At 48.9% G+C, this 23,546-nt stretch overlaps 1 protein-coding gene across 2 annotated transcripts in view; it reads right to left on the minus strand.

Annotated features, from left to right (window-relative positions):
* Window positions 1-6,043: 6,043 nt before the first annotated feature.
* Window positions 6,044-23,546, minus strand: part of LOC119390002 (telomerase-binding protein EST1A) — a 68,977-nt gene continuing 51,474 nt past the window's right edge. For both annotated transcript variants that reach the window (XM_037657502.2, XM_037657503.2), the window contains exons 16-19: window positions 22,637-22,790; window positions 7,737-7,948; window positions 7,123-7,204; window positions 6,044-6,199 (exon numbers count right to left, since the gene is read on the minus strand). In XM_037657502.2, the coding sequence (XP_037513430.1) occupies window positions 6,069-6,199; window positions 7,123-7,204; window positions 7,737-7,948; window positions 22,637-22,790 (579 nt within the window). In that variant the 3' untranslated portion in view covers window positions 6,044-6,068. The remainder of the gene's footprint in view (window positions 6,200-7,122; window positions 7,205-7,736; window positions 7,949-22,636; window positions 22,791-23,546) is intronic.

A 23,546-nucleotide genomic window follows, 5' to 3' on the forward strand; every position in this document is an offset into this window, starting at 1 on the left:
GAGGCAAAGTAAGGCAATAGGTGTAGCACTTAACGAAAAGGAAATTGCCAACTAAAATGGGAAACAACACGAAGAGTACTGCTTTAAAAGAAAAAAAGCGGTTTCACAAGCAGTGTGGTAATATGCCTTGTACTATGCGCTGGGCACAAGGAAATGGGACACCGATAGCAACACAATAACAAATACCACTTCCACAATTCAAAACAACTAACACCAAAACAGACCACATGGTAGCTAGTGCATGCAGCTTCGTGGTTATAATTGTCTACAGTAGTGGTGTCGCAAAGTCAACACCCCACCTTCAAGCAGCTATGTTCAAGCGTGTTCAGCAGCAATGCTTTAAAGTAGCTACGCAAAAAAGGTAGCCATTCCTGCTGTATGCTTCACCTTCGCTCTGTGCATTTCACAATGAATTTACAGCAGAAGAGTACTGTTTTTAAACTTCACAGGGCATCGCACCTTCCTGAATTTAAACAACTTTTATTTTATACATACACATCTTCGTGGAAAAGGAATATATGGTTATTTGTTCCGTGTACCCTTGTTACGGGGGGTGAGTAAAATAACAAATGTCTACAAGGCATCTGGGATGGTCCGAAAAGCATGAAGCTTTGGTGCAGTTTTCCTGCTGTTATTGCAAGACGGAGGGCCACATTCCACGGGCGTACAAAGTCGCACGCTGATGGCAAAAAATGTTGTCACAACAAATGTGTGGGAGCTTGGGTTTCTGTAACTGTGGCCACGCGGCAGTAAAGGCGAACGATAGAAGCACCACTCGGAAACACCGACAACAACAAAGACACCAATACGCCTGCCTGTATACATAAAAAAAAACAAAAAAAAAAACACCAGCTGCTAGTTGCCGAGGTGTTCCCTATATACACACCATCACCAGCAGTGATGGGAATGAATGTTGCTTCCCATTACCACTTTTGTACCAGCCGTACTGTTCGCTTCAAGCCAGTATACCAAGCATGAGTATCAAAGTTAAACATTCAGTAATGGCGAGCTTCTTCTGAGTAGACAATGAAGAATAAGAGGATATCGAGCACGAGATGAACACCGTGAAAACGTAACTGTGAGCATTGTGGAAGTCACACTAGTAATCTTCGAAATCGAATAGCACACAGTTACAATAGTTGCACATGCAAACCATATCAACTATCTTTTATAGTAGTTTACGAATTACGAAATGCCTTCTGATCATTAATATCAAACAATTTCCACATCATGGCACTCTCAACATTGTTTCTGTTGGTGCACTGTGCATTACAAAGCATGCTTCATTAAATGCACAAATGAAGTATTGCAGAACATATAACAAACAGGAAATTCAGGAGCTTAGGAGAAAGTGATAATACTGCTGTATAAATTACAAAGACAACTCTTTTTTTGTGTGTATGTCTTCTTGACCAGAATAGAAATGCAAGCTGCCTGCAACGATTTTAGGGCGAAAAAAAAGGAAATAATGGTTGCAAAAGACAATAGCACTACTGTATGCCTAATGTTGCCATTAAATTTTTTTGTTAATTTCGTCCGATGAGAAGACGCAAGTTCTCATCTAAAAACACCTAGCAGTGCCAACTGCTAAATTTTATTGCGAGTGGTTGCGCCAATGACGAGAGATGCGAATGAACGCAACAGCGTGCCGTATCACTCAGATGTCGAACTTTCGCACCAATTTCATTTCTTATTATAGTTTACAACGCAATATTTGAAAAATGGCAAATGCTGGAAGCATGAGATCTTGCCACTACACTGCTGCATCCCAACAATCACACATAAAGAGCCGCAAGAAACATGTTTATTTCAGATCATTTCCAGTTCAATGCTGTGCTTTTTACTGTCATATGTATGACTGAAACACAATTTTGAGACTTCAAACAACCACTGACATGGCAAAACGCAATTACAGTATACTGCAGTTACTGCAGCCGCAGGCATCTATTTTTGAAATGTTTTTTTTTACCCTCCATTCATTTGTACCACTGTCTAGTAACCACAATGCTCACAACGCTAACACACCAAACAGCTACAGAACTTGCAAAGTTGCGTAGTACATGAAATGTTGAAGACATGGCATATAGTACCTACATCTACAACTTGTATTCACACAATGAAAAGTATGACCTGAAACACAGAATGAAAAATTGAATGTAAGCTTAAAAAAAAAATGGCTTGCACATATAACCAAAATCCATCCATCTTGTATGACAGGGCAAGCTCCCCATCATCCCATCACTCAAGAAAAAAATAAAAAAAAAACATGCAAACTAGAAACAAAAACCAGGGGTGGGGGCCAGAGGTAGTAAAATGCCACGATATGATGAAAACATACACTAACACAATGCACTTTCACATAGAAAACAACACTTGTATCACAACCTCAACATGACTGCACACTTAAGGGGAGATGCGGGTCGAAAAACGCGAGTTTTCTAAAAAATTATCGATTTTTTGTTTTCACCTGTTTTGTTAAGATTAGTACCTCTACTGTTCTGGAAAAAAAAATCAATGTCGAGACTCAACTGGAAATGCTTTAAAATTGCGTCTAAAGAGCACAAGGTGGCTGTCAAAAGGCCGAAAGTGTGACATCTTCGAGCACCTTGCCGCTGATAATGGGCCGCTTGCCATTGTCGACCGCATGAGGCGAAGAGCCGAGCCTCACTCTTCAAATAGCGACGGTTTCCCGCGCTTCTGCAGCGCAAGAAATAATAAAGAGAAGCACGCTTTTGCCGCCTTTTTCGAGCGCCGCGACTGGCTTTAAATCACGTGGTACGGATTGGGAGCCGCCGTTGGCCGCTGCGCGCATGTGTGCTGTGAAGCCTACTTGCAGGATCCGTGTCTCGTCGAGCAGCGCAGCTGAACAGCGCTTTTCCTCGAGTGCTTATCCGTTATGGATGAAGAAAGCCGTAGGAAGCGCTGTCACCGGCCTGTCAAGTTTCACGGCGGCGCACAAATTTCGAGGACGCCGGCGCAAATCAAAGCCGAACACTCAAACCACGAGAAGATCGTCTGCTGCCGCAAGGCGTAGTGGCAGTGACACCTATGCGTCCGACGAGTTTGCCGCGGTATTCGAATATGTGAGCGCCTCCCAGGAAAAGATCGGACTCTTCGAAGGCGAAGAAAAATCACAGGACGACGAGTCTTCGTTGATTGCTGATATGACAGCACTGAACATGTTGGTTTAATCGAGGGCACTCCAGTTTGAACGTGTTCTGGAAGAGCTTGGCGTGCTCCTGCCTCATGATCTGGTTGCTCTTGGCACATCACAGGACAGCACACGCCAGAAAAAAATGTCTCAAAAACTAACAGGAGAAGCAAGGGCTCGTCGGCGTGCGCTGAAGAAAAAATCTCTTGTCGAAGAGTCAGCTCGAAAGAGCTGTGAGGGCCAAACCTATGGTGCTGGCGCGTTTTAATGGCAGTGGCCACTACAAGGAGGATTGTTCTTTCTTGTGTACAAATTTTGTCGCATTCAATGACATCTTTGATAAATAAACATGCAATTTGGACTTTAAAACTCGTTTTTCTCAAAACACAAATTTTGCCATTTTTGTCAATGTGCCCCTCCTTTTTCGGGTGCTTCTGGTGCTCAGATCTGCATGAAATTTTTTTCAAATTTTTTCCAAAGTATCAGAAATGCAATTATCTTGTTCACGTTTCAATACTCTTATTATATAATAAAAGAAAGTCATGAAACTTTTACTAGGGTAGGAGAAAATATGAACTTTCCACGTTAAATTTTTCACGTCTAGTTAACATATTTTGTATGAACTTCTTAATTAGTTATTTGCATTCCACACTTTATGTGAAACATTATGAACTATGAATTGTAAAAAATTATTGAAGTTTAGGTCTGAAAAGAGGGGGGGCAAAAGGCTTAAGTTTTTCACTTTGTCATGTTGCAGAACTAAAAGTATGCAACTTGCAAGAAACTAATTATATTTTGAAATCAGCATAAAAGTTCTATAATCAACTCAAGTTTCATTGCTCTAGGGTGAATATTAAAGAAAAAGTGTCTTCGAGTAGCATCTCCCCTTAACACACCACCAGTAAAAATCAAAGCTGAAATATGGCACCTTGGGGTGCAAAAGAGTGAAGCCTGTACACAATGCATTCCATTTTCAATAAAATACCGACAGACACCTCTTTTGCTTTTTTTTTCTTCACCAATTTATGTATATGCAACAACCAACATCACACCACAACACAAAAGCTTGCTATGAATAATGAAAAAAAAAAAAAAACTGTGGCCCAGAACACCATGTTTAATTCACAACATGAGAAAGAGAATCGAAAAGCCAACATTACTACCGTATGGATAAATGCTGAATGGGGTTTTCAGCTTAGGACCATGAACTAGGCTCGCACGAAACGTTTTGCATGTGGGAAAGCATTTCACCCATGCTTCCAAACCGTTGTGCAGGCAACAAATAGTGAATGACCTTCCGACCCTCGTTTGAAACATTTTACTACGACTGCTCGACAATTTTACTGTGACATTGCTTTCAGCTGAGAGAAGATCCGAGAAACAACGGCTGGTAAGTTTACCAACAGGCAAAACGCTACGTGCGGGCAGCCTCTGGAGTTTATAGTCGAGAAATAAAAACCTGCATTGTTAAATGTAATTACGTTGAGTAAAGGTGCACAAATTGAAACATGAACGAAGAAACGGGATGCAAAAAAGCGCTGTGTCTCGTCCCCTTTCTTTGTCCGCGTCCCATTTCGTGCTCTTCTTTACTCAACATGCCCCAACACGCCCAGCTATGAATACTGTACTTACATTACCCAAGAAAACAAGAAAAACGAGGTGGCTATTGTGTTCAATGCAGTCTACGGCTATGTTGCATTGCTCATAGATATGCTACAGTTTGCACTATGTCGCCTCCCGACAAATGTATATCTGAAATCTTAAGAAACGGCTCAAAGAAGTGGAGGTGTTTACGGTTTCCCGTCATGATCTAAGAGCGAGAGAGAAAGATGAAAAGGTGTATTTTCGACGAAGCATTCGCACCTGTGAGTGGCCATACTGTTGCCACGACCAACCAACTGCTTTCTGAAGGTAACGATTGCGGTGCATTGCAGTGGCACTACTGCACAATGTGTAGTACTGTGCTTGTTAAAACATAGAAACATGGTTCTTCTGCTGTGCAGCCAGCTCAGATCATCATTCACCTGTGGCAAAAATATACAATTGCATTCAATTAGGTGGCTCATTTCCCATTCGCTTTTACACACACACAATCTTCCTTGTCTCTGCATGTTGTATACTCTTACTTTTTTTGCAATGATTGTGGCGCCGCTCCTGGGAGTGTTGGCATGTGCTTGTCAAGTGTTGAGGAGACGTCTTAGGCGCTTCCACGTCTGTTGAGGAGACGTCTTAAGGCGCTTCCAGCAGCTGTTCTTCAACTGTTGCATAAGAACTAGGCGCAGCTAGGCGACGTAGCAAACAATCGTTCCTGTTCCTTTGCATTCTTTATTACTCGACACAGCTAGTCTATCAACGATCAAAAACTCTTTTCCGCAGTGCTCTGTTAACGCGGTGACAGTCTGTGGCTCGATTTTTTTAGCACACTCCCTTATTTTTTTCATCCTAGCTGGCGGTGATTGATTGAGGAGATGCATTCCAACAAACTTCAGAGAAAAAAGTACGAAAAAAAAAGTTACCTTTCTGCGGCAACTAGTACGAGCTTGTAAGGTATCTCGTGTGTGCCTCGTTGAAACAGCCGAGAAAAACTCACTCCTCTACCCCACCCCTCTTTCAAAACGTTATAACAGTTGTTGCATCATCTCCTCAAAGAGAGGGGCACCCTAGTGGAGGCAAAAGTGGGTGTACCCCCCGTATTCCTAGGTTTCACTCAGCGAAGATGTGCCTTATGGTTCGGCTGGCCATCCTGACAGACCTGTGCTTGCAGAGCTGGAAGGAAGGGTTGTTCGTGCCCAAAGGCTGTCGTCCAGAGTGGTTCGGAGGTAACGATATCCTTCAGGTGGTTCCTGCGCAGTCCTCACTGCGTCGCTCGCATGCGTTGTTGTGGAGAGAGGCTTTCCCTTTCTTTCGTACGCTGCCCTCACGAAATGTTGGCCCAACGGAGGAAGGCTGGCAGGTCCCGAACGGGCACGTTGTGTGTCAGGGCTTTCACGCACAGGTTCCGGTCCTCGGTGATCAGCACTGTTTCGCGGTACAGTTTCACTGGTGCGTCTGTTATGAAAAAAAAAAAAAGTCCCGGGTAAGCGCAACACAGTTTTTGCTACTAATTGTAAGTAAATGTAAGTATTTACTGTCAATTCAGTTTTTTTTATTTGCCTGAACCACAAACCGATCATGAGGCATGTTTACAATTATGAGACATGAGTATGGCTTAACCTTGACTGCCCCAGTGGTCTTTAATGTGCGTCCAAAAATGCATAACAGTACATGAGCATTTATTTTGCTCCATGAGAATGTGGCTGTTGTTGCCGCGATTGAACCTGCAGCATCTAGATCATGCATGACATCAAACAGAACAGTACAGTTTAATTCCTTTTAATTTAAGTCAAAATCATTACACTACAGTTAAAGAGAAAGAACAAATAATGTTCCCTATGCTTTCCTTGGCTTAAATGTCTGTTGGTTTCATTAGTTGTGTCTAACAAAGAAACGAGCCACTCAAACAATACCCCTTCTTTTGCAACTACTACAAGGCATATGATGCGCCGACTGGGCTGCCGAAGAAACCACTGAAAGGTCCAATTCTTCACACTGACGTCGCAAAAATCCTACTGTCCGCAGAATTATCACTATGCTTAGAAGCACAAGCACTGCTTTGCGAAGTTCCTCAATCAAGTACCAAGACCTTCACGCTAGTTGAATGTTGCCAATACTATAAACCTTGCCAACACTTTGTTGCCAATACTATAAACACCGTATTCCGTCTAAATGGTATTAAACACTTTCCAAATAGTACCAACTCGTCATCTCACAGTCTATTCCAGTAAATGCCATGCACTCAGGGTATCGTATGTGCTGGCCCTTGTTTATTCAGAGCAAATGCAAACGAAGTTCCAATGATCTCGATCAATCCCAGCCTCGCCACAACAGCCGGAAATGTATTAACCACTTCATAAATTACAAAAAACACTTACCAGGCTCCCTTGGAAGTGCATGCTCCGTACGATCGCTGCAAAGCAGCAGGCAGCACGTCAGAATTTGGTCATCATTGGTCCCCTGGGCAAAAGAAGTATGACAAACATATACCACCATTAGTTATTAGGGTGAACTTTCACATCCTACAGCTGCACTGTGGATATTGAGGAACGCCACACCGAACAACTCTAGGATGAAACATTCAAGTGCACACGACACTATGTGAACGAAGTGTTCTTAAGCTGCATGCTTATCGGAAATGAGAGCGGGCTTTTTGGATTGCTACGTTCACAATGTCACAACACCGCCTCCCCTGCGCTTCATTCTACTAGAAAGAAACGTTTCACTGTATGGCTAAGTACATATTCTATGCATGGCACAGCTAGGCCTCCCTAATGCCAGTGCTTTTCCAAGGTCAGGAGTTGAACCTATTTAATTTGCATACAGTAGCAAAAGACTGTAAGCCAGAGAGTTGAAACAGCTAGGAGAGCTGGCTCAGTTACATTGAAACAAATTAAACATATCTGGTGAACTAAAGGTCAACTGGGAAAAGAGAGTATCAAGTGACATCCCGCGGAGGACTAGAGATAAGCCAGAAGTGGTTGTGGCGTACCTTGTAGTCGCCCAGATCCTCGCTGCGGAAGCCGATGGTGTCCAGAATGGAGCCCCTGATGGTAATCGCTCGCAGCTTCGGCTCACGCTGGCCAAACCTCTCCTCCAGGTAAGTGAGAGCAGCTCTGGCACTCGAGCCCACCTTCTCACAGTGGTCGGGACAGGGTCCTGGACGGGACCCCCCTCGTGCAAGCCCGTGCAGCTCGTTCAATACTGCAAACAGACACGTAACAAGTGTGAGTGAAATCAGGAACTTGAAAGTTTTCTTTTCTTTTGTCTTTTTTTTTCCACAATAAATCGAGCAATAAATGTGATACCTAAGCTTGGGAACTGCACTTGCTAAGAAGACTTGCTCTAAATTATTAATGACCAACCACTACAAAATATCAAAACACTAAAAAGCCTTGTTTCAGATAGTGTAGACTGATGATGAGTAACAAACGGAAATGCACAAATAAATGAAAACGACAGTGAATCGAAACGAGTGAGTGTATGTGGAAACCAATAAAGGACACTGGTGAAAGGACAAGGTCCTAGTGGCCATATCTTAAACTAGGCATGGATTCAGCCCACCTTCCTGTGCCACTGAGCCACAACAGCACTTTCCAAACAACACGAAGTTGAACATATAAAACTCAGCGATATAGCAGAAAGTGCATGAGAAATGCGTCATCATTACCATTAATTACTCGTGATTGCCTTCAATTACCGTGACAGCCAACATTAGCCAACAGTGCTTGTAAAACACGAGTAAATACGGTAGGCCACCCACAAGTAATACCCCCCCCCCCCCCCGTTCCCCACTTCTCCTTATGTGGACGCATTAAAGCTACAACGTTTTTAACTTCGGTAGCACCGTGGTACCCGCGACCACCGCCGCACCAGCATCACAGCACGCTAAGTTGGGCCTGACCCGCAGAACGCGAAACGTGGGCGGTAAAGCCCGACCCTCGCGCACGTACAAAGACGTCTTCACAGATAGCGGTCGGTCAACTCGTGCGAAGCGCGTGAGAGAGCTCACGCTTAGCTAAGGGCAGTTCACGTTTAGCAAAGAGTAGCCTCGCTGCAGAACTAACAAGCAGCCACGTAACACATGACAGGCCGTGGTGCGGTTTCAGAAGACAAGGAGGGAGAGGGTTGGAAGGGCTAGCCGACGGGAGCCGCCGCGAGTGGCTCTTCTCATTGCCGCAAGGGGTCATCGCGAACGGGCAAACGAGAGGCGGCCCGCCGCCAGGTTCCGTGAATCGTAACGCCCGCCATTCCCGGTCCCATCCTTTTTCCGACACCCCGTGGCGAATAACAAGCGGCTCGCTCGCGGCTTCATTTAATTTGTGCCTGCGCGAGAAGAACAGCGGCGGCGCAATAAGAAGCCACCACAGGCCACCGCCTCGCAGAGAAGCGCGTAGAACAAACGGCGCGCGCGCACCGGAGAAAACAACGAGGCGGACAGTGAGAAAAGAGAGCGGCGAACGTGAGGCACCGTGCTTCGTTAGCCGCTTGCAGAGTGTGTATGTGCCGTCGTAAAGCGGCGCGCCAATAAGAACCAGCGCGTTCACTGACTCGCCCACATCGTGCTAGTCTGCGCACGCGCACACACGCGCACACACACACGCCCAATGAATAAAACCCCCGCCGCCGCTTCGCTCCAACGGCAGAGGCCCGAGAGAAGAAAGCGAATCGCGACGGATGCCATTGCCCTTGGTCGGCCGCGCCGCTTATAAGGAGCACGGCTGCGGGATCCTCTATGCGGAGCCGCCGGCCGTGTGAATTTCGAGATGTATAGAGCGGACGGCGACGTCTCGCCCTTCTCGTGAGAAGAAGCGCGAACGGCGGCACGCACAAAAGAGTGGGGGTTAGAAAGGGCGCTAGAGAACTTTCACGGGTGCCCGGTGCCGAACAGGCATGGCGTGATCAACGAAACCGATACATCGAGGATATTTACCTTCGTAGTATGTGTACTACGTGAACATGTTGCGGGATAAAACGGTCTAGAGAAAGCTCACGCAACCAACTTTCTTACCGCAACCGCAAGCCCACCAGTCCGTTCTCAAAGGATCCGCGTTCCAATGTCAGGGCACAAAGCTGCACCAGACATCCGAAACAAAGCGAAAATAGAGAATGAAAAATATGCGAGACTGCACACTTAAGTACGCGTTATGTTCTGGAGAAGTAATTTAAACGCAGTTTCTTTGCAACGTACATGCACATAAGCGACGGCGAAGTTGGAACGCCCACGGTAAGTTGGCAAGTTTTCCCACATCGACGCTCGCCACAAGGTGAAAGCATCACGATTGAAGCAAGTTCTTGTTCCCGAGACCCCACGTTCGAATACGCCCCGACACCGTACACGTTTGCCAATTTCGTATTAAACTGCTAGACAATAAAAAAAGAAAGAAAGAAAGGAAAATACGGGTGGCGCTTTTGTAGCTCGGTCATACGCTAATCTTAAGCACCGGTGCAGCTTTTAAAGGGAGTATGTAAAGTCGTCTTTCAAAGCACGATAACGTTAAAGAAACACACACACACACAAAAAAAAAACAAAGGTACAACAACGGGTGCGCGGTATCCAGGTGACACGAGACTCTTCCGGCCGCACACAACGGGAGACGAGAACCGGACCATGGCCCTGACCTTCCAGGCTTCGACGGGGGACCGTCCTTAATTGCGCGCGCACACCTTTCCGAATGCACAACAGAGCAACAAGGGGGGAGGGTGGAGAGAGATGCAGTGTCAGAAGAAGGTGCGACGATGTGACGCCCGCCGCACGTTTCTCGGGCTGAAGCTAATTCGCAAGCGGAAGAAGAACAAGGCCGCTTTAATTTGGCACGCGCGCTGTCCACCACTACACGCCGCATGCAGCAGCTCACGTTCGTACAAAAACAGTAGGTCCGAGCGGTAGCCTGCCAGTCCGAACGAACAAAGCCTCCCTTCAGTCAAGCAAGGCGCCGCATGTATACGCGTTCAAGGGGAAGAGACAAAAGGAGAACCAACGTAAGGGCAGCAGCCGGAGCGGCATCAACAACGGCCCGTATAATGCAGGCACGCGGAAGTACGGGGCCACCTCCCCTTTCTGATCTCGTCCCATTACGCGAGCTAGAAGAATAAGAAGAGCAGCGCGGCCAATGCCGCCTCTTCTTCTTCAACGTGGCGTGCGTACAGCAGTGGCGGCGGAAAGAAAAGGTGGCGGTATCTGTACCACCTCTCTGCAGGAGGGTCTTCGCGACATCGCGCAAAGCGCGCCCTTGTGTGGCAGTTATACGCATCTTGGCGTGCCAACCAAGGTGGGAGCGGACCGCGTAGCCTGCGTGCTATAACCGCAACGCAGCAGCGGAGGACACGGTATCGACACGCCTATAGCCCCGGCGCCCTTCGCAGCTCAGGGGTCCCCCCTCCCGCCAACACCCAAGCTAGGCGCTACGGGAGAACGAGCCTGGTTCAGAGAGAGAGAGAGATTCCCGTTTAGTCGAGAGAAGCTTCCTCGTGTATACGTAATAGCTGCGAAATGGAAGCCCAGGAAAAACGGAAGAGAGGTTGCGGGGACGAGCAAATTTCAATCGGTTCCAATCGGAAATGGAGCGCAGTGGTGGAGGTGCAGCAGCACGCTATCGCATGTAGTGTGTGCGGACCTCGCTGCATGCGGTCTCCTCATCCATCACCATCACACCACACGCGCTCGGGGTCCCGATGGTGCGAAAGAAAACGCACCAGTGCTTAGCGCTTCTTGATTCCCATATATATTTTCTTTTTTGTCCGTTTCTCGAGGAAGACAGTACGAGAGCGTGCAACCAAATGAAAAAAAAAAGGAGAAGGAGACGGAGTAAAGTGCGACAGGTTCGGGGTGGGGCAGCGGAATAGGACTGGAGAATTGGAGGGAATAGCGGGAGGGGTTCCGTTTTTGGTAGTCGGGGGCACCAAGGTTTTTTTGTTGTTGCCTGGACGGTTCCTGGTTGCGGCGATGGCGGTGGTGATCGGCGGCGATCGTACGCGCAGTCTGCTCAGAAGACACGTGGAGAGTAAACAAAAAGGAGACACATAAAAACAAAGGAGGCACAAAACGCACCGGCAGCAAAGAGAGAGAGAGAGAGAGTCGCCGAGCAAAGTGAGAATGGAAGATGCCACTCTAGAAAGAACGCGGCTAAAGACAGACGGCTGGATCGCGTGACACACCACACGCGCGCACCCACCACAGCACACACGACGCGTGATGCAGGAAGAGAAACCCGCTAGGAAGGGCGTTCCCTCGTATGCCTACCACTCGCTGAAGGTTCTCTGAGCGAACATTCCCCCCCCCCCCCCCCCCCCCCGACAAGGAGACCCGGGCCGCCGAAAAAACGTTGCTCCAACAAAGAGCGAGTGAGCGAACGGTCATCACGTTGCGAGGTATAAACAATTATAAACGCCGTATTATCCTTTAAACGACGCGCGGCGTCCGCCCGCGAGATGACCATGATCGCGCCGAAGCGGCGGCGGGCGACACATCACCACGTATCATGGCTACTCAGGGTCGTCGTCACCGGTGCACAGCCTTTTGTGTGGTCCGTTCGCGCAAGTTGCGTGCGCCATTGTGTAGCAACTCGCCGCGCGCGGGCGTTACAGAAGAAATCGCGCTTAGCACGACTTTCGGCACTGCTGAGCTATAAAGGGACCGCGCAACGACCGGTCGAAAGGGAAGAAATGGCAGGCGTGTCGCGTTAAAGAGGCCTGAAAGACGAATACGAACGACAGTGTGAAATGGAGAGCAAACACGCGAGTAGGGCGGAATTCCAGCTCACAACGCGAGGAGGAAGAACTGGCGTTGAAAGAGCTTACGTAACGCTTGCGGTCCTTTGCAGTGAGGACGTCAACAAAGCCACCTAGCTGGCGCTAGTGGATGGTTCCATGGACGCTTAGGAAGTTTGCCGACCCGCGTGGCGTTATTCAGCTGGCGCGCAACACTTGCGCAGTTCCCGAGTTCTGGAACTTCTATGGTCTTCTAAAGAATGTGCACTTTCTCCGCTTCTAACTGAAATAGCAACCAACTTGTGCAGCGGGATTTTCAAACTATTTCACTAAACTCTTGCGGTAAGTACCTCACGCGATAAATCTAGACCTACTTCAAAGCGTTTACGCAAGTGAACCCTGTCTTTTGAAACAGCACAAAGGCCACCTAGACTTCACTGGACGGCCGTTTTGACGCACTTCATTGTCGTCAGGCGCTGGATGTACCAGTCGTACGAGATTGCGGTCGTACATTTACACTTATAGAATGCAGGCGCTTAATTTTACAACGAGATATCAATCTCAGAAGCGGAAGCAAAAAGAACAGATGCGTACGCAAACAAACGGCAAAGCCACACGGGTAAGCGATGACGCTACGATATGCGTGACAGTTTGCTTCACAATCCTTCGTGCTTACTACTCCGCTACAGACACCGGCACAGACATTAACGGCATTGGGAGAGAGAACACTTCTTTAGCGCGCACAGGTATTAATTGCAGGGTAGTTCTCTCTCCAACGGAATCCATGCAGCGTCATGGCTGCGTCCGCCATCTCGACAATTACGATAGTGCGTGCTCGCAGACTGCTCACTGCAGGCGAAGCTCATCCGTTCCATATCTTTCTTTAGTCATCCTAGACCATCATCACGTGTCTCACAGAATTCATACAAGTATAATCACACTCCACGCCGGAGGCCACACCAAGCTTCACGAACCTGCCAGTGTCTTCACGAACCTGCGAGTGCAAGAGCGCCTACGCAGATACTGCGCTTCCGGAAATCGAACCCACGACCATCAGGCAGACGCTGAATCATCACAACGAGTAAGACGCGCCGCATTCAACTGGACCGAAAGAAGAGGCAATAAGTGGATCTCGCGCAAAAAAGAAAAAAAAACACACATCGACTTTCCTTCTTTCTTTTTTACTTACCCTAAACACAAGGCCAACCAGAAGAACTTGACGTTATGAAAAAGCAGCGAGGACAAATTCGAAAGATATTTCGGCGACGTGTCCGATAGCCGCGGACTTCCTGGTATTACGGCGTAAAGGACGTAGCAATCAAGAACGCCCTTACCTCGCATTCGCTCGGCGCTAATAATGCCCGTTAGGACGCAAACGAGACTCGTAAAAGCCGCTTACAGTCAAATGTAGTTAACTTCCAACGACCACCGCGGAGCGCAGACTGCTAAGATTACGAAACGTAGATCTCCTTTACCTATTCCAAAGGGCGAAAGTGCCAGCCACGACACCACGCCTTTCTATCAGCGTTTTACGAATTACGACTTTAGTATCGGTCGCAAAACGCGCTGCCTGCCCTGCCCTACCAGCAGTCGACGTGCTTCGCTGGTCGTCACAAAGATTACTACGGCGCTAGCTGCGCCGAACTATAAGCGGGGCCCGGTGTGAGGGGGGGGGGGGGGCGACTTTCTTCCCTAGCGCCCGGCTAGTTCGCGCGCTCCAGGCGAACAAAAGCGGTGGGGCCTACCTGCCTTCCTCCCCCCTACCGCGCGTTTAACGCTTCCGGTGTGAATGGCCGCTGTCCACTGCTAGCGCCGCCGCCGCCGCCCCTACAGAAGCAGCAGCAGCTACCACCGCACCACATAGGAACGGCGGCTATTCCTCGGCCGGGCGCAATAATAATGGCCGATGCACGGCCGTTCACTTCTCGCTTGGGGTGTGTGTGTGAGCCCGCCGCTACGTATCGGGTGTTCCGTGGTAACGGCCTCGATTTCACTGCCAAGGTGAAAGTCGGAGACAACCCTCCCCCAGTTGAATGTGGTTTGGTTCATTTCGTTTCTCGTATTCTACAAGAAAATGTGGGAAAGGTTAGGTTCAGCACGGAATAACTTAAAGCGCAACGCAGTTAGAAAACGGTCAGTAGAAGGGACGGGCACAACCTACAACATGCTTTCTAACTGAGCTGCACTGCAAGTCATTCCACGACTAGCCGCCAACTAGCCCAACTCGCGATTCTGCTGCAGCGAGTTTAGCTTAACGGGATTTCAACTTTCAACTGTGCGACAGCAACTTACACGAGACAAAATGACGCCACTTCAGCACTACGCGAAAGGTATCCAGAAAGATAGAGAGATGAGCACGGCCACTTTCCATGTCAATACTGCGGCCCGTTGTGATAGCTTAGCCGCTAATATGACGGACTGCTAAGTCCGACGACGCGGGTTCGATTCCCGACCACGGCGGCCGCATTTCGGTGGGAGCGAAATGCGCGAGAGACTCCGGTGTACTTAGTTTGAAGTGCACGTTAAAGAAACCCGGGTGGCCGAAATTAAACCAGAGTCCACCACTGCGGCATGCCTTGCAATATCACATCGTGGTCTTGGCACGAAAAATCCCGGGATATAATTTCTTTTTTTTTGAAGTTGATACAGCGTGACGACCGTTCGACAAGCTGTAATCTGTACACCATAGTCGAGCACACTGTATAGCTGAAAGATATGCCTACAAAGCGTTTGTGAAGGGCCGCATGATTCGCCTTCGGGAAAAGAAATTGTAAGCAGAAAAGAGAAGAGCAGTGATTGCAGTATGTCAAGCTCTGCTATCTATGACAGCGTCATCTATATCGGCGTCCACTATGATAGTGGAGCAAATGTTCCAAAAGTATGACCTGGGAACACTGCCAGGTTCACCCTGTGTTGACCGGCAACGAGAAGCAAAGACGCGATAGCACGGCCGTTTATTTTCTGCTAAGATAATCTATTCGAACAGAACCAGATCCCTATTTACATATCTCATCCGTCTTGTGAATCAGTCACATGCGGCAGACATTATGTTATCGTCAAAGAACAGCTGCATGAACGGGGCTGTAAGGATCGCCGTTACTTTTAATCAATTGTTTTTCTTTAGTATGTTTCTTTGTCCTGCAGGGCAAAAGCTCAATCACTCCTACCCCCTCCCTAATCAAAATAGGCAAGCATATATTCAAAGTTCGAAGCCAAAGGCTTGCCAGTGCCTGTCGCTTCCGCGTGAAAAAAAATCACAGGTATATAGAATAACAGTTCAAAATACGTGTTATAAGCAACGGTTCCGTCTATCAGAGTAGATCCAGTTTTAGCCGGAGGCTCGCGTTTATTGGGTTCCTATACTCGCGGCTAATCAGCGCGTTATTCGTCTGCATCTCCGACATGCCGGAGTCCGGGGGAACGATAAGCGGTCGTCGATCCCACGAACTATAACGCCTCCCGAGTCGTCGTCGCTGCCACCTCGCACAGCGGACGAGGTGGCAGCGTCTCCTATCCGCGCCCCGTCGCAGTCTCTATCGAAAGCCATTCCGAGCAAAAAAAAAAAAAAAGTACAACTTCGCGCGCCATCAAGCAATCATCAAACGAAGTCGAAAGGAGCCACGAACGGGTTTCTCCGTCATTATCGGCCCGCACTACCAAGTTATCACAAAAGGACAAGCTACAGAAGGGAGGGAGGGGTGATATGAGAAGGTGAGAGAGGCCACGCAGCAACGGTGCACCGCCGCTTGAAAGTGAAGCGGCAGCCGCGCGGGCTTTGTTTTAATGGTTCCGGTAGCTGCACGCAGCGACGCTTTACTACTACGCTTCCATCACATCCGTGCGGGAATGGCGATGCTCGAAAGAGTCCGAGGAAAAAGAAGAAGAAGCAAAATGATGTATGAGGGCGCACTCTAAGCCAAAGGGACCATAAAACCCGCGGGCGGATATTCGAAAACGTGTATCATCCCCCTTTCCCCCTCCCCTATCTGCCTTTTCGTCTTCACCCGGGCGTGATAAACCTCACCCCTTCAAAGATTTCTCCAGCCATGCAGCGCCCCCATAATACGACCACCTTCTTTTGTTCTTCATCATTCTCGCCAACGGTGTGTGTGTGTGTGTGTGCGAGACAAGCGTAAAGGAGCAAAACGGAGAAGAAACAAAGATGGAAAGACACACGGGAGGTGAAGAAAAAGAAGAGCGAGCTTAGGAGGACACGAATCCTTAGATGCCGAAACACACACACACAAGAAACACCGTCGTGAGTGCGGGCGCAATCGGCGAAATTCCCTTTCTATCTGCGTACTTCTCGTAACTGGCGAATTCCATCGGGCTGTTACACTTCACGAAGCTCGGCCGTGAGGGGAGGAGGCGCAGCGCTGCGGGACAGATAGCCATTACGGGAGCCGCCAAAGGTGTCGTTAGTCGTGACACTCCTTCGGCGATATTCAGTGTGTGTGTGTGTGTGTGTGTGTGTGTGTGTGTGTGTGTGTGTGTGTGTGCGTGCGTGCGTGCGTGCGTGCGTGCGTGCGTGCGTGCGTGCGCACGCTCCTCTGTAGCACGATCTTTTTCTCTTTATTATGATTACTTCATATGAGGGGGCGGGAGGGAGGAGTTATCAGCAGCAACAACACAACAACTGTTGTTGTTGTTGCTATGTCGTTAATCTTCGAATGCCGCAGATAAAGAAAAGGGGGCGGGGGAGCGGAAGGGGGGGGGAGACGCCGCAACAGGTCGCGTAGCGAGGCAGACAACTAGACACCCCCCCCCCCCCCCGTCCCCATCCCTCCCTCTAAAAACGGGCGGTCCGCACAGATTGCACCAAATTGGGAAGCGATTAAACGCCAGATTCTTTCCGTGCCGATGCCGCGCAGCAACTTCGGCGCGATAAACGTACACACCGACCGAGACTTCCGATAAAATTGAACGAAAGAAAAAGCTCGAGTTGACAACGGCAAAAGATGGCATCATTAATTGCCCCGAGCCGCTCTTGCACAAACCAGGAGCGCGCAAAACCACAAGCTGGGCAACCTCATTACGAGAAACTGCGCGCCGCCGCATGCCAGTCGAAATGAAATTTATCGACGCGACGGAAGAAGAAGGCTAGAGTGAGTTACGGCGCTAATTAAAAAAAAAGAATAAGAAAGGGGGAAGGGTAATTTCCGGGAATTTACTCGGCAGAAGTGCGAGGGTTATATATTACGCTGCGCCTGCAGGTGAACGGCCTCTTCCACCAGGTCTCGAGAGCAGTAGTGTGTAATAGTTACGCGGACTACTAATCTCTACGGAACGGCGGGTGCCTTCGCAAGCTCGCAAAAAAAATGCCTACAAGCGTAATTGGCGGCCACGCGATCGGAATGCACATTAACCGTGCTGCGGCTGCTCTTCTTCTATACATACCACACCCACCCACACACACACACAAAAGTATTTACGCATATAGGAAAGAAGTGTGCCAACGTTGTCTTGGAAAGCTAACCAAGAGCACTTCCAGGAATCGCGCGCCTTGGGAGCCACCGTGCCCCGGAAATAAATCTCTTTTTTTTTTTTTTCGGACCAGCAGACGTCTTATGCATCTTTCTGTCAAGAAGGACAGCACATTTCTTTGGCCTGGCGAACGGAATAGGTCGCGCATCGCACCGGAGGCAGACTACATACAGAGGCAAGAATTGAAACGATAACATAACTAATCGCTACGCGCAAGATTGCCGGGTCGCTAAACTGCTAGTACTGAAAACTACGAGGAAGATCGAACGGGGCGTACTTGAAGCGCCGCATTTGAACTGCCGAGCCCATTCCCGACAATCTGTTAATTCATCTCGTCCACCGCGGAGGTGTATGCACCCGAAGGTCCAGTACGATTTATCAGTCCAGAAACGCCAAACGAGCTCGCATATAAGGCGTACAGGAGGTGAAATGCCGTCCGCTCTTTCAAGACATGCAGTGTCCGATACAAACACGTTTTACGTGCCGAACCCACGCTTTGATTATGCGGCACGGTGTTGTGGGGAACACCGGATTAATTCTGACCACCCGGGGTTTCCCAATGTGCAAAGCAAGCGAACGAATCGGCTAGCTCTGTGATGCAATAATTAATAACAATTGTTGGGTTTTAACGTCCCAAAATCACGATATGATTATGAGGGACGCCGTAGTGGAGGGCTCAGGAAATTTCGACCGCCAGGAGTTCTTTAACGTACACCTAAATCTAAGTACGCGGGCCTCAAGCAATTTCGCCTCCATCGAAAATGCAGCCGCCGCGGCCGGGATTCGATTCCGCGACCTTCGGGACCTTTGTAATGAAAAAAAGCGAGCGTCGTTGGCCCGAAAAATAGCTAGGGCCGTTAATTTCGTGTTCCAGGTTTCCGGCTCACGGGATCGGCGCCTACTCTGAGAGACTAATACCCCTGTCACACGGGCACCCGTGAACTCCGTTTAACTCCCTCGTCTTTTCCTCGAGGGAGATGGGGTTCATGTCACACGGTCACCATTTCGCTGAGGAAGTTAAATGGAGCTTTTGGCGGAGGGAGTTCGGTAATGACCATTTCGGCTCGATGGAGTACTCTCGTTCCCAGCCAGCTACTGCTACGCTGAAAACCGCACTAGCAAAATCGTCATAATGAGCTGAATTATAATTTTAAAAACTATGCTCTTTTTTTGCGTAGCATTTCACGCCCCGCAGTGTAAGTTTTAGTTGTATTTTTTCGGACATCAGCGCTTGTACTCTCCACACCAACGCCTCGCCAAGCCGCCGCTGTGAAGCGTCACGCCATATTTGTTTCTGCACGTGTGAGGCGCACGCACAAGCACTGTGACAGCAATGGTGATTCCGAGCACTTCATCAAGACACAAAAACACGTTTTTGTTGCTTTAAAGGCGACTGCAAGGGCAAAAAATTGGACGTTTCGACAAGCGCAGCAGCGCTGTTTCTGCCCCATGCGGCAACCGTCGAAAGCTTGCACCAAGCCGTGTAGCACGGCCACAACTTCATTCTGGTTAAGCTCCATTAAGGAGTTCAATGTGAAACGGAGATAAACGGAGTTCGATGGTGGCCGTGTGACAGGGGGTATAAGGGGCAGTACTAAAGGGCGGCACGGGCGGTGCTACAGCCCTAAACGAGTCGACTTCCACGGGATGTCTCGTGTGGGACAGGCTAAGCATCAATCTAGTGAATTCGGTTAAAACGCAGCGCGACTAAGATATGGACACGATACGTAGAAGCACTCACGAGCACCGTTCCTGCCTCTTTTGTCCTCGCCTGAATCACGGTTCGTTTCAACTAAGTATGAACCAATTCGCCCAAACCCGTATATTACTGAGCTAGTGAACGAACGAAATAAGGGGGATTTTTATGAGGGGCTCGGTCCTTCTTTAAACACAATTCAATTCAGTTCAGTTTATTCAGACATTTTTTTTTTTTTTTGGCCTACGTTGAAGGGACTAAAGGCAGCCAAATGACTCCAACAGACAATTAGGCCAGGGAAAAATTATGGGACATTAATTGGTGTATTTAACAACAGTCTAGTAATTATGACGTAAATTGAACAAAAGAAAAATGACCCTTTTTCGTCGGTGGGATCCGAACCCACAGCATTAGAATTACGCGTCCCAACGAAGTGGACGGGGAAGCGCCTTCCGTCGTCTACTTTTAGCAAAGGTCCATTGGGAGAGCGTGGGAAGAAGCTTAATCCGACGGTTGTGGGTTCGGATCCTTCCGACGGAAAAGGGTCATTTTTCTTTTGTTCAATTTACGTCATACGACGAAAAGGGTGTTTTCCGTACACTTTAATTCATTTCAATTTACGTAACAATTACAACACTGCAGTTAAAGACAACAATTAATGTCCCATATGCTTAGCTTGGTCTAATTGTGTGTTGGATACATTTGATTGAGCTAGTGAACACGCGATGACAGCAGTGGCGTAGCCGGGTGAGGGGGGGGGGGGAGGGGGCACGCCGGGCCCGTGCCCCGTGTGCCCCCCCCCCCCCCCCCCCCCCGCGGCGGAAAAAGCTTCTGCCTACGCCAATGGATGACAGGGAAACGAAGGAAAAGCGTCGCACTAAAATGCGCTCGTCCGCTCGTGAAAGCTTGAAAAACTGTTTCCACCCAAACGAGGTAGGCCGACCGCGCCGGATAACGGTGACGGCTAAATGTCGAGGCGAAAGTATAACAACCCTTTTTCGACGAGGACGCATGTGAGAGAGCGAGAGCCGTGGAGCGGAAGGGGCCGGCTACTGGAGACGCCCGCTCGGGGCTACTCGTTAGCCCGCTCTTGATTGCGCCGAGGCGGCGACGACGACGCGTGATGGCAGGATAAGAAAGCTCGCGTACGCAGCGAGCGCAGTGAAAGTGACAACGATCTCATTTTCGCCGAAAACCCCCGCGCGCGTTACAGCCGCCGGGCTCCACGTGCCAGGGAGAAAGCCATTCATCACTCGGCCGGCTGCGGTGCGAGCGCCGACGCTGTCGATACACAATTGGCCCGTCGTATAAGGCGAGCAGGTGCGGAGTCATGACTAAACGTTTAGCTCGCGTGCGGCGCATGCGCAGTGTGAGCGAGCTGTTCGGACGTTGTACGCAAGTATGCAGTGTACACAACCACGCGGTGCAGTAACCTGCAGCAACGCGAAGACGCATTGGCATGGCCGGCCGCCGGACCGACCGACCCGATCTAAGGGCGTGGAAGGGGTTAGCCGCGAGCGGTCACTTAATATATTTACTTCTTTTCGTGAAAGTGTAGACAGCGAGTGAGCGAGGATCGAAGGAAGAGGTGAGACGCGCGCTGGATAATCAGTCTTCCTGAACAGCGGCAAAGGCGGTTTGTGTTGCAGGTTTGTATTGACAGCGACGCTGCGGTCAGACGGGTGCGGCCACCGTGAGGGGTAATATTTCGCGAACATCTTCGACAATGATTCACTTAGGCCAGCACTTTTCGTGAAGCGACGATAAGATGCGGGCTGTGAGAGTATGTCGGCAGAGTGGGAGAGAGGTAGATCCCACGGTAGTGCAGTGGAAATTTGAGATTATGGATGATCCGATCCGCGGCCGCAGCGGTTGGAAGAATACCTCGGCGAATACGCGTGAATACGTAAGGTGAGCTGCTGTGTTTACATTCACGGGGAATATGCGTCAGTCATATGCACGGGAAGGGAGGCAGGCAGTGCAGAGCGCACAGCGCTACAGTACGCTCGACAAACCCCCCGCACAAGAGGCAGGCACTTGGTATATTCAAAAAAAAAAAAAAAAAAAAAAAAAGAAGAAGAAGAAGAAATGCCCTCCGCATTCTAGCTTGTATCCTGGAAGAAAACACGCAGCATTCTGTCTAACTAAACGACCATTCACAGCACGCACTTCCGAACCTCGCGTGAAATCAGGACCGTAACCGACGAATGAGTATTTCAGGTATTTCATTCTAATTGATAATCCTGCCTTGCTGCCGAGCTATTCCAAGAAGAGAAAGGCCTCGGCTGAAGGTTTGCCGCGCTGTGCCTCCGAGTTTCAACCCGAATGATCGTGATTCTTTCGAAACCGAATCGCTTCGTGATTGACCGCAATCATCCAAAAATCTTGCGTTTACCATACTTTCCTCCCCAACAGAATCAACAGCGATCATAGTACTCTGGCGATTACACAGCGTAGTTACCACCCAACTCACTTCAATCGAACAAACTAAAAGATGCACGAAACACTAAGAATGAGTACCCTATCCGATACATCCATGTTCCTCGCTTGCGCCTACCATGCCGCAATGTTGTATTTTCCTTGTCTTCTGTATTTTTCTTTTCTTGCCTACCCTCCCTGGGTTCTCTAGGGATTGCAGTATGTGATAATAAATAAATTGCAGAGCTGTCACGCTAGAACCACTTACTTTAAGCAGAAATTACCTCCGAGATGAACCCTGTTTGAAACAACCAATGCACTTTCCACGATTACTCGCGAAGATAGCTACTAGCCGGGCTAGTCTAGGGATTGCAGTGTGTGTCAACAATTTATTAGAGAGATATAACACTGTGACCTTCTACTTTACACAGAATTGGCCACAGAAATGAAACCTGCTTGAAACAACCGACGCACTTTCCGAAACTACTCGGGGAGAGAGCAGAGCTGGTCACGAGCAGCGCCTGGCGATCCGCGCCAACTCAGAAGCGCGCAATCGCGGTCAGACATACGAGGCCGCCACTCACCGACGATGGGCACGTAGACGTTGAAGTGTCCGTCGGCGACCAGCTTCTGGACGAGCGGCAGGTGGTCGATGAAGCAGTTGGTGTCCGGAATGAGAAACCGGGGCCTGATCTCAAGCATGGCCGCCTGCTTGCTCCGGTGCTCCTGTAGAACCGCCTGCAATATACGCGAGCGATCGACACCGTCACGGCTCACTTCAAAGGCATCGTACAGTACATGTTCAACATCTCGTTCCACCGAGAGGTAGGTCGACGCGATATGAATTCCATTATTAAACGCCTGAGTTGCCAGTTCAGCAAATGTCCCCGTCGCTACACCTGTACGATGAGCGTGAGTGTCGTGTTGCGCGCACAGTTAATCCAAGATAAACCACGCAAAGAAATACCATAATGCGATGACGTCGCCATATGAAGTCATCATGACGTTACAGGTCGCCAAAATGTGACGTCATCATACGACATCGCCGCTTGGTCAATGGACAGGTGGGCCGATCCTGCCTGGAGGCACTGCAAAACCCCGAGAGGTGCCGAAAGCTTCCAATGCGTCAAATCCCGGAGGCAGTGCAAAAAAAAAAAAAAAACTGAGTGCAGGAAGCTTTCGGTGGAGGGTGTCACTACAATCGGCTGAGAAGAAAAAATAAGAATAAAATGGCTTTCGCCTTCGTGTCACCTTAGGCAAATGCATCCTTTTATATGACGAGTTACGTAAGCCCTAGAGGACCACCTCGAAGCCGTGGAATCTCTCCCGCGGATTCTGCCAAGGATTGCACCTGTTGTAAGATAATGATGTTCATAACCTCCACTTCAGACGTACTTTCTTCCCATCCCTTGTGCCGGGCCGAATAGCCATCGTATCGAAAATAAGACATTAACTCCACCTATCGAAGCAGCGCAAAATACTAGACTGGATGGG

The sequence above is a fragment of the Rhipicephalus sanguineus genome, chromosome 4, assembly GCF_013339695.2.
Source record: "Rhipicephalus sanguineus isolate Rsan-2018 chromosome 4, BIME_Rsan_1.4, whole genome shotgun sequence".
NCBI lineage: Eukaryota > Metazoa > Arthropoda > Arachnida > Ixodida > Ixodidae > Rhipicephalus > Rhipicephalus sanguineus.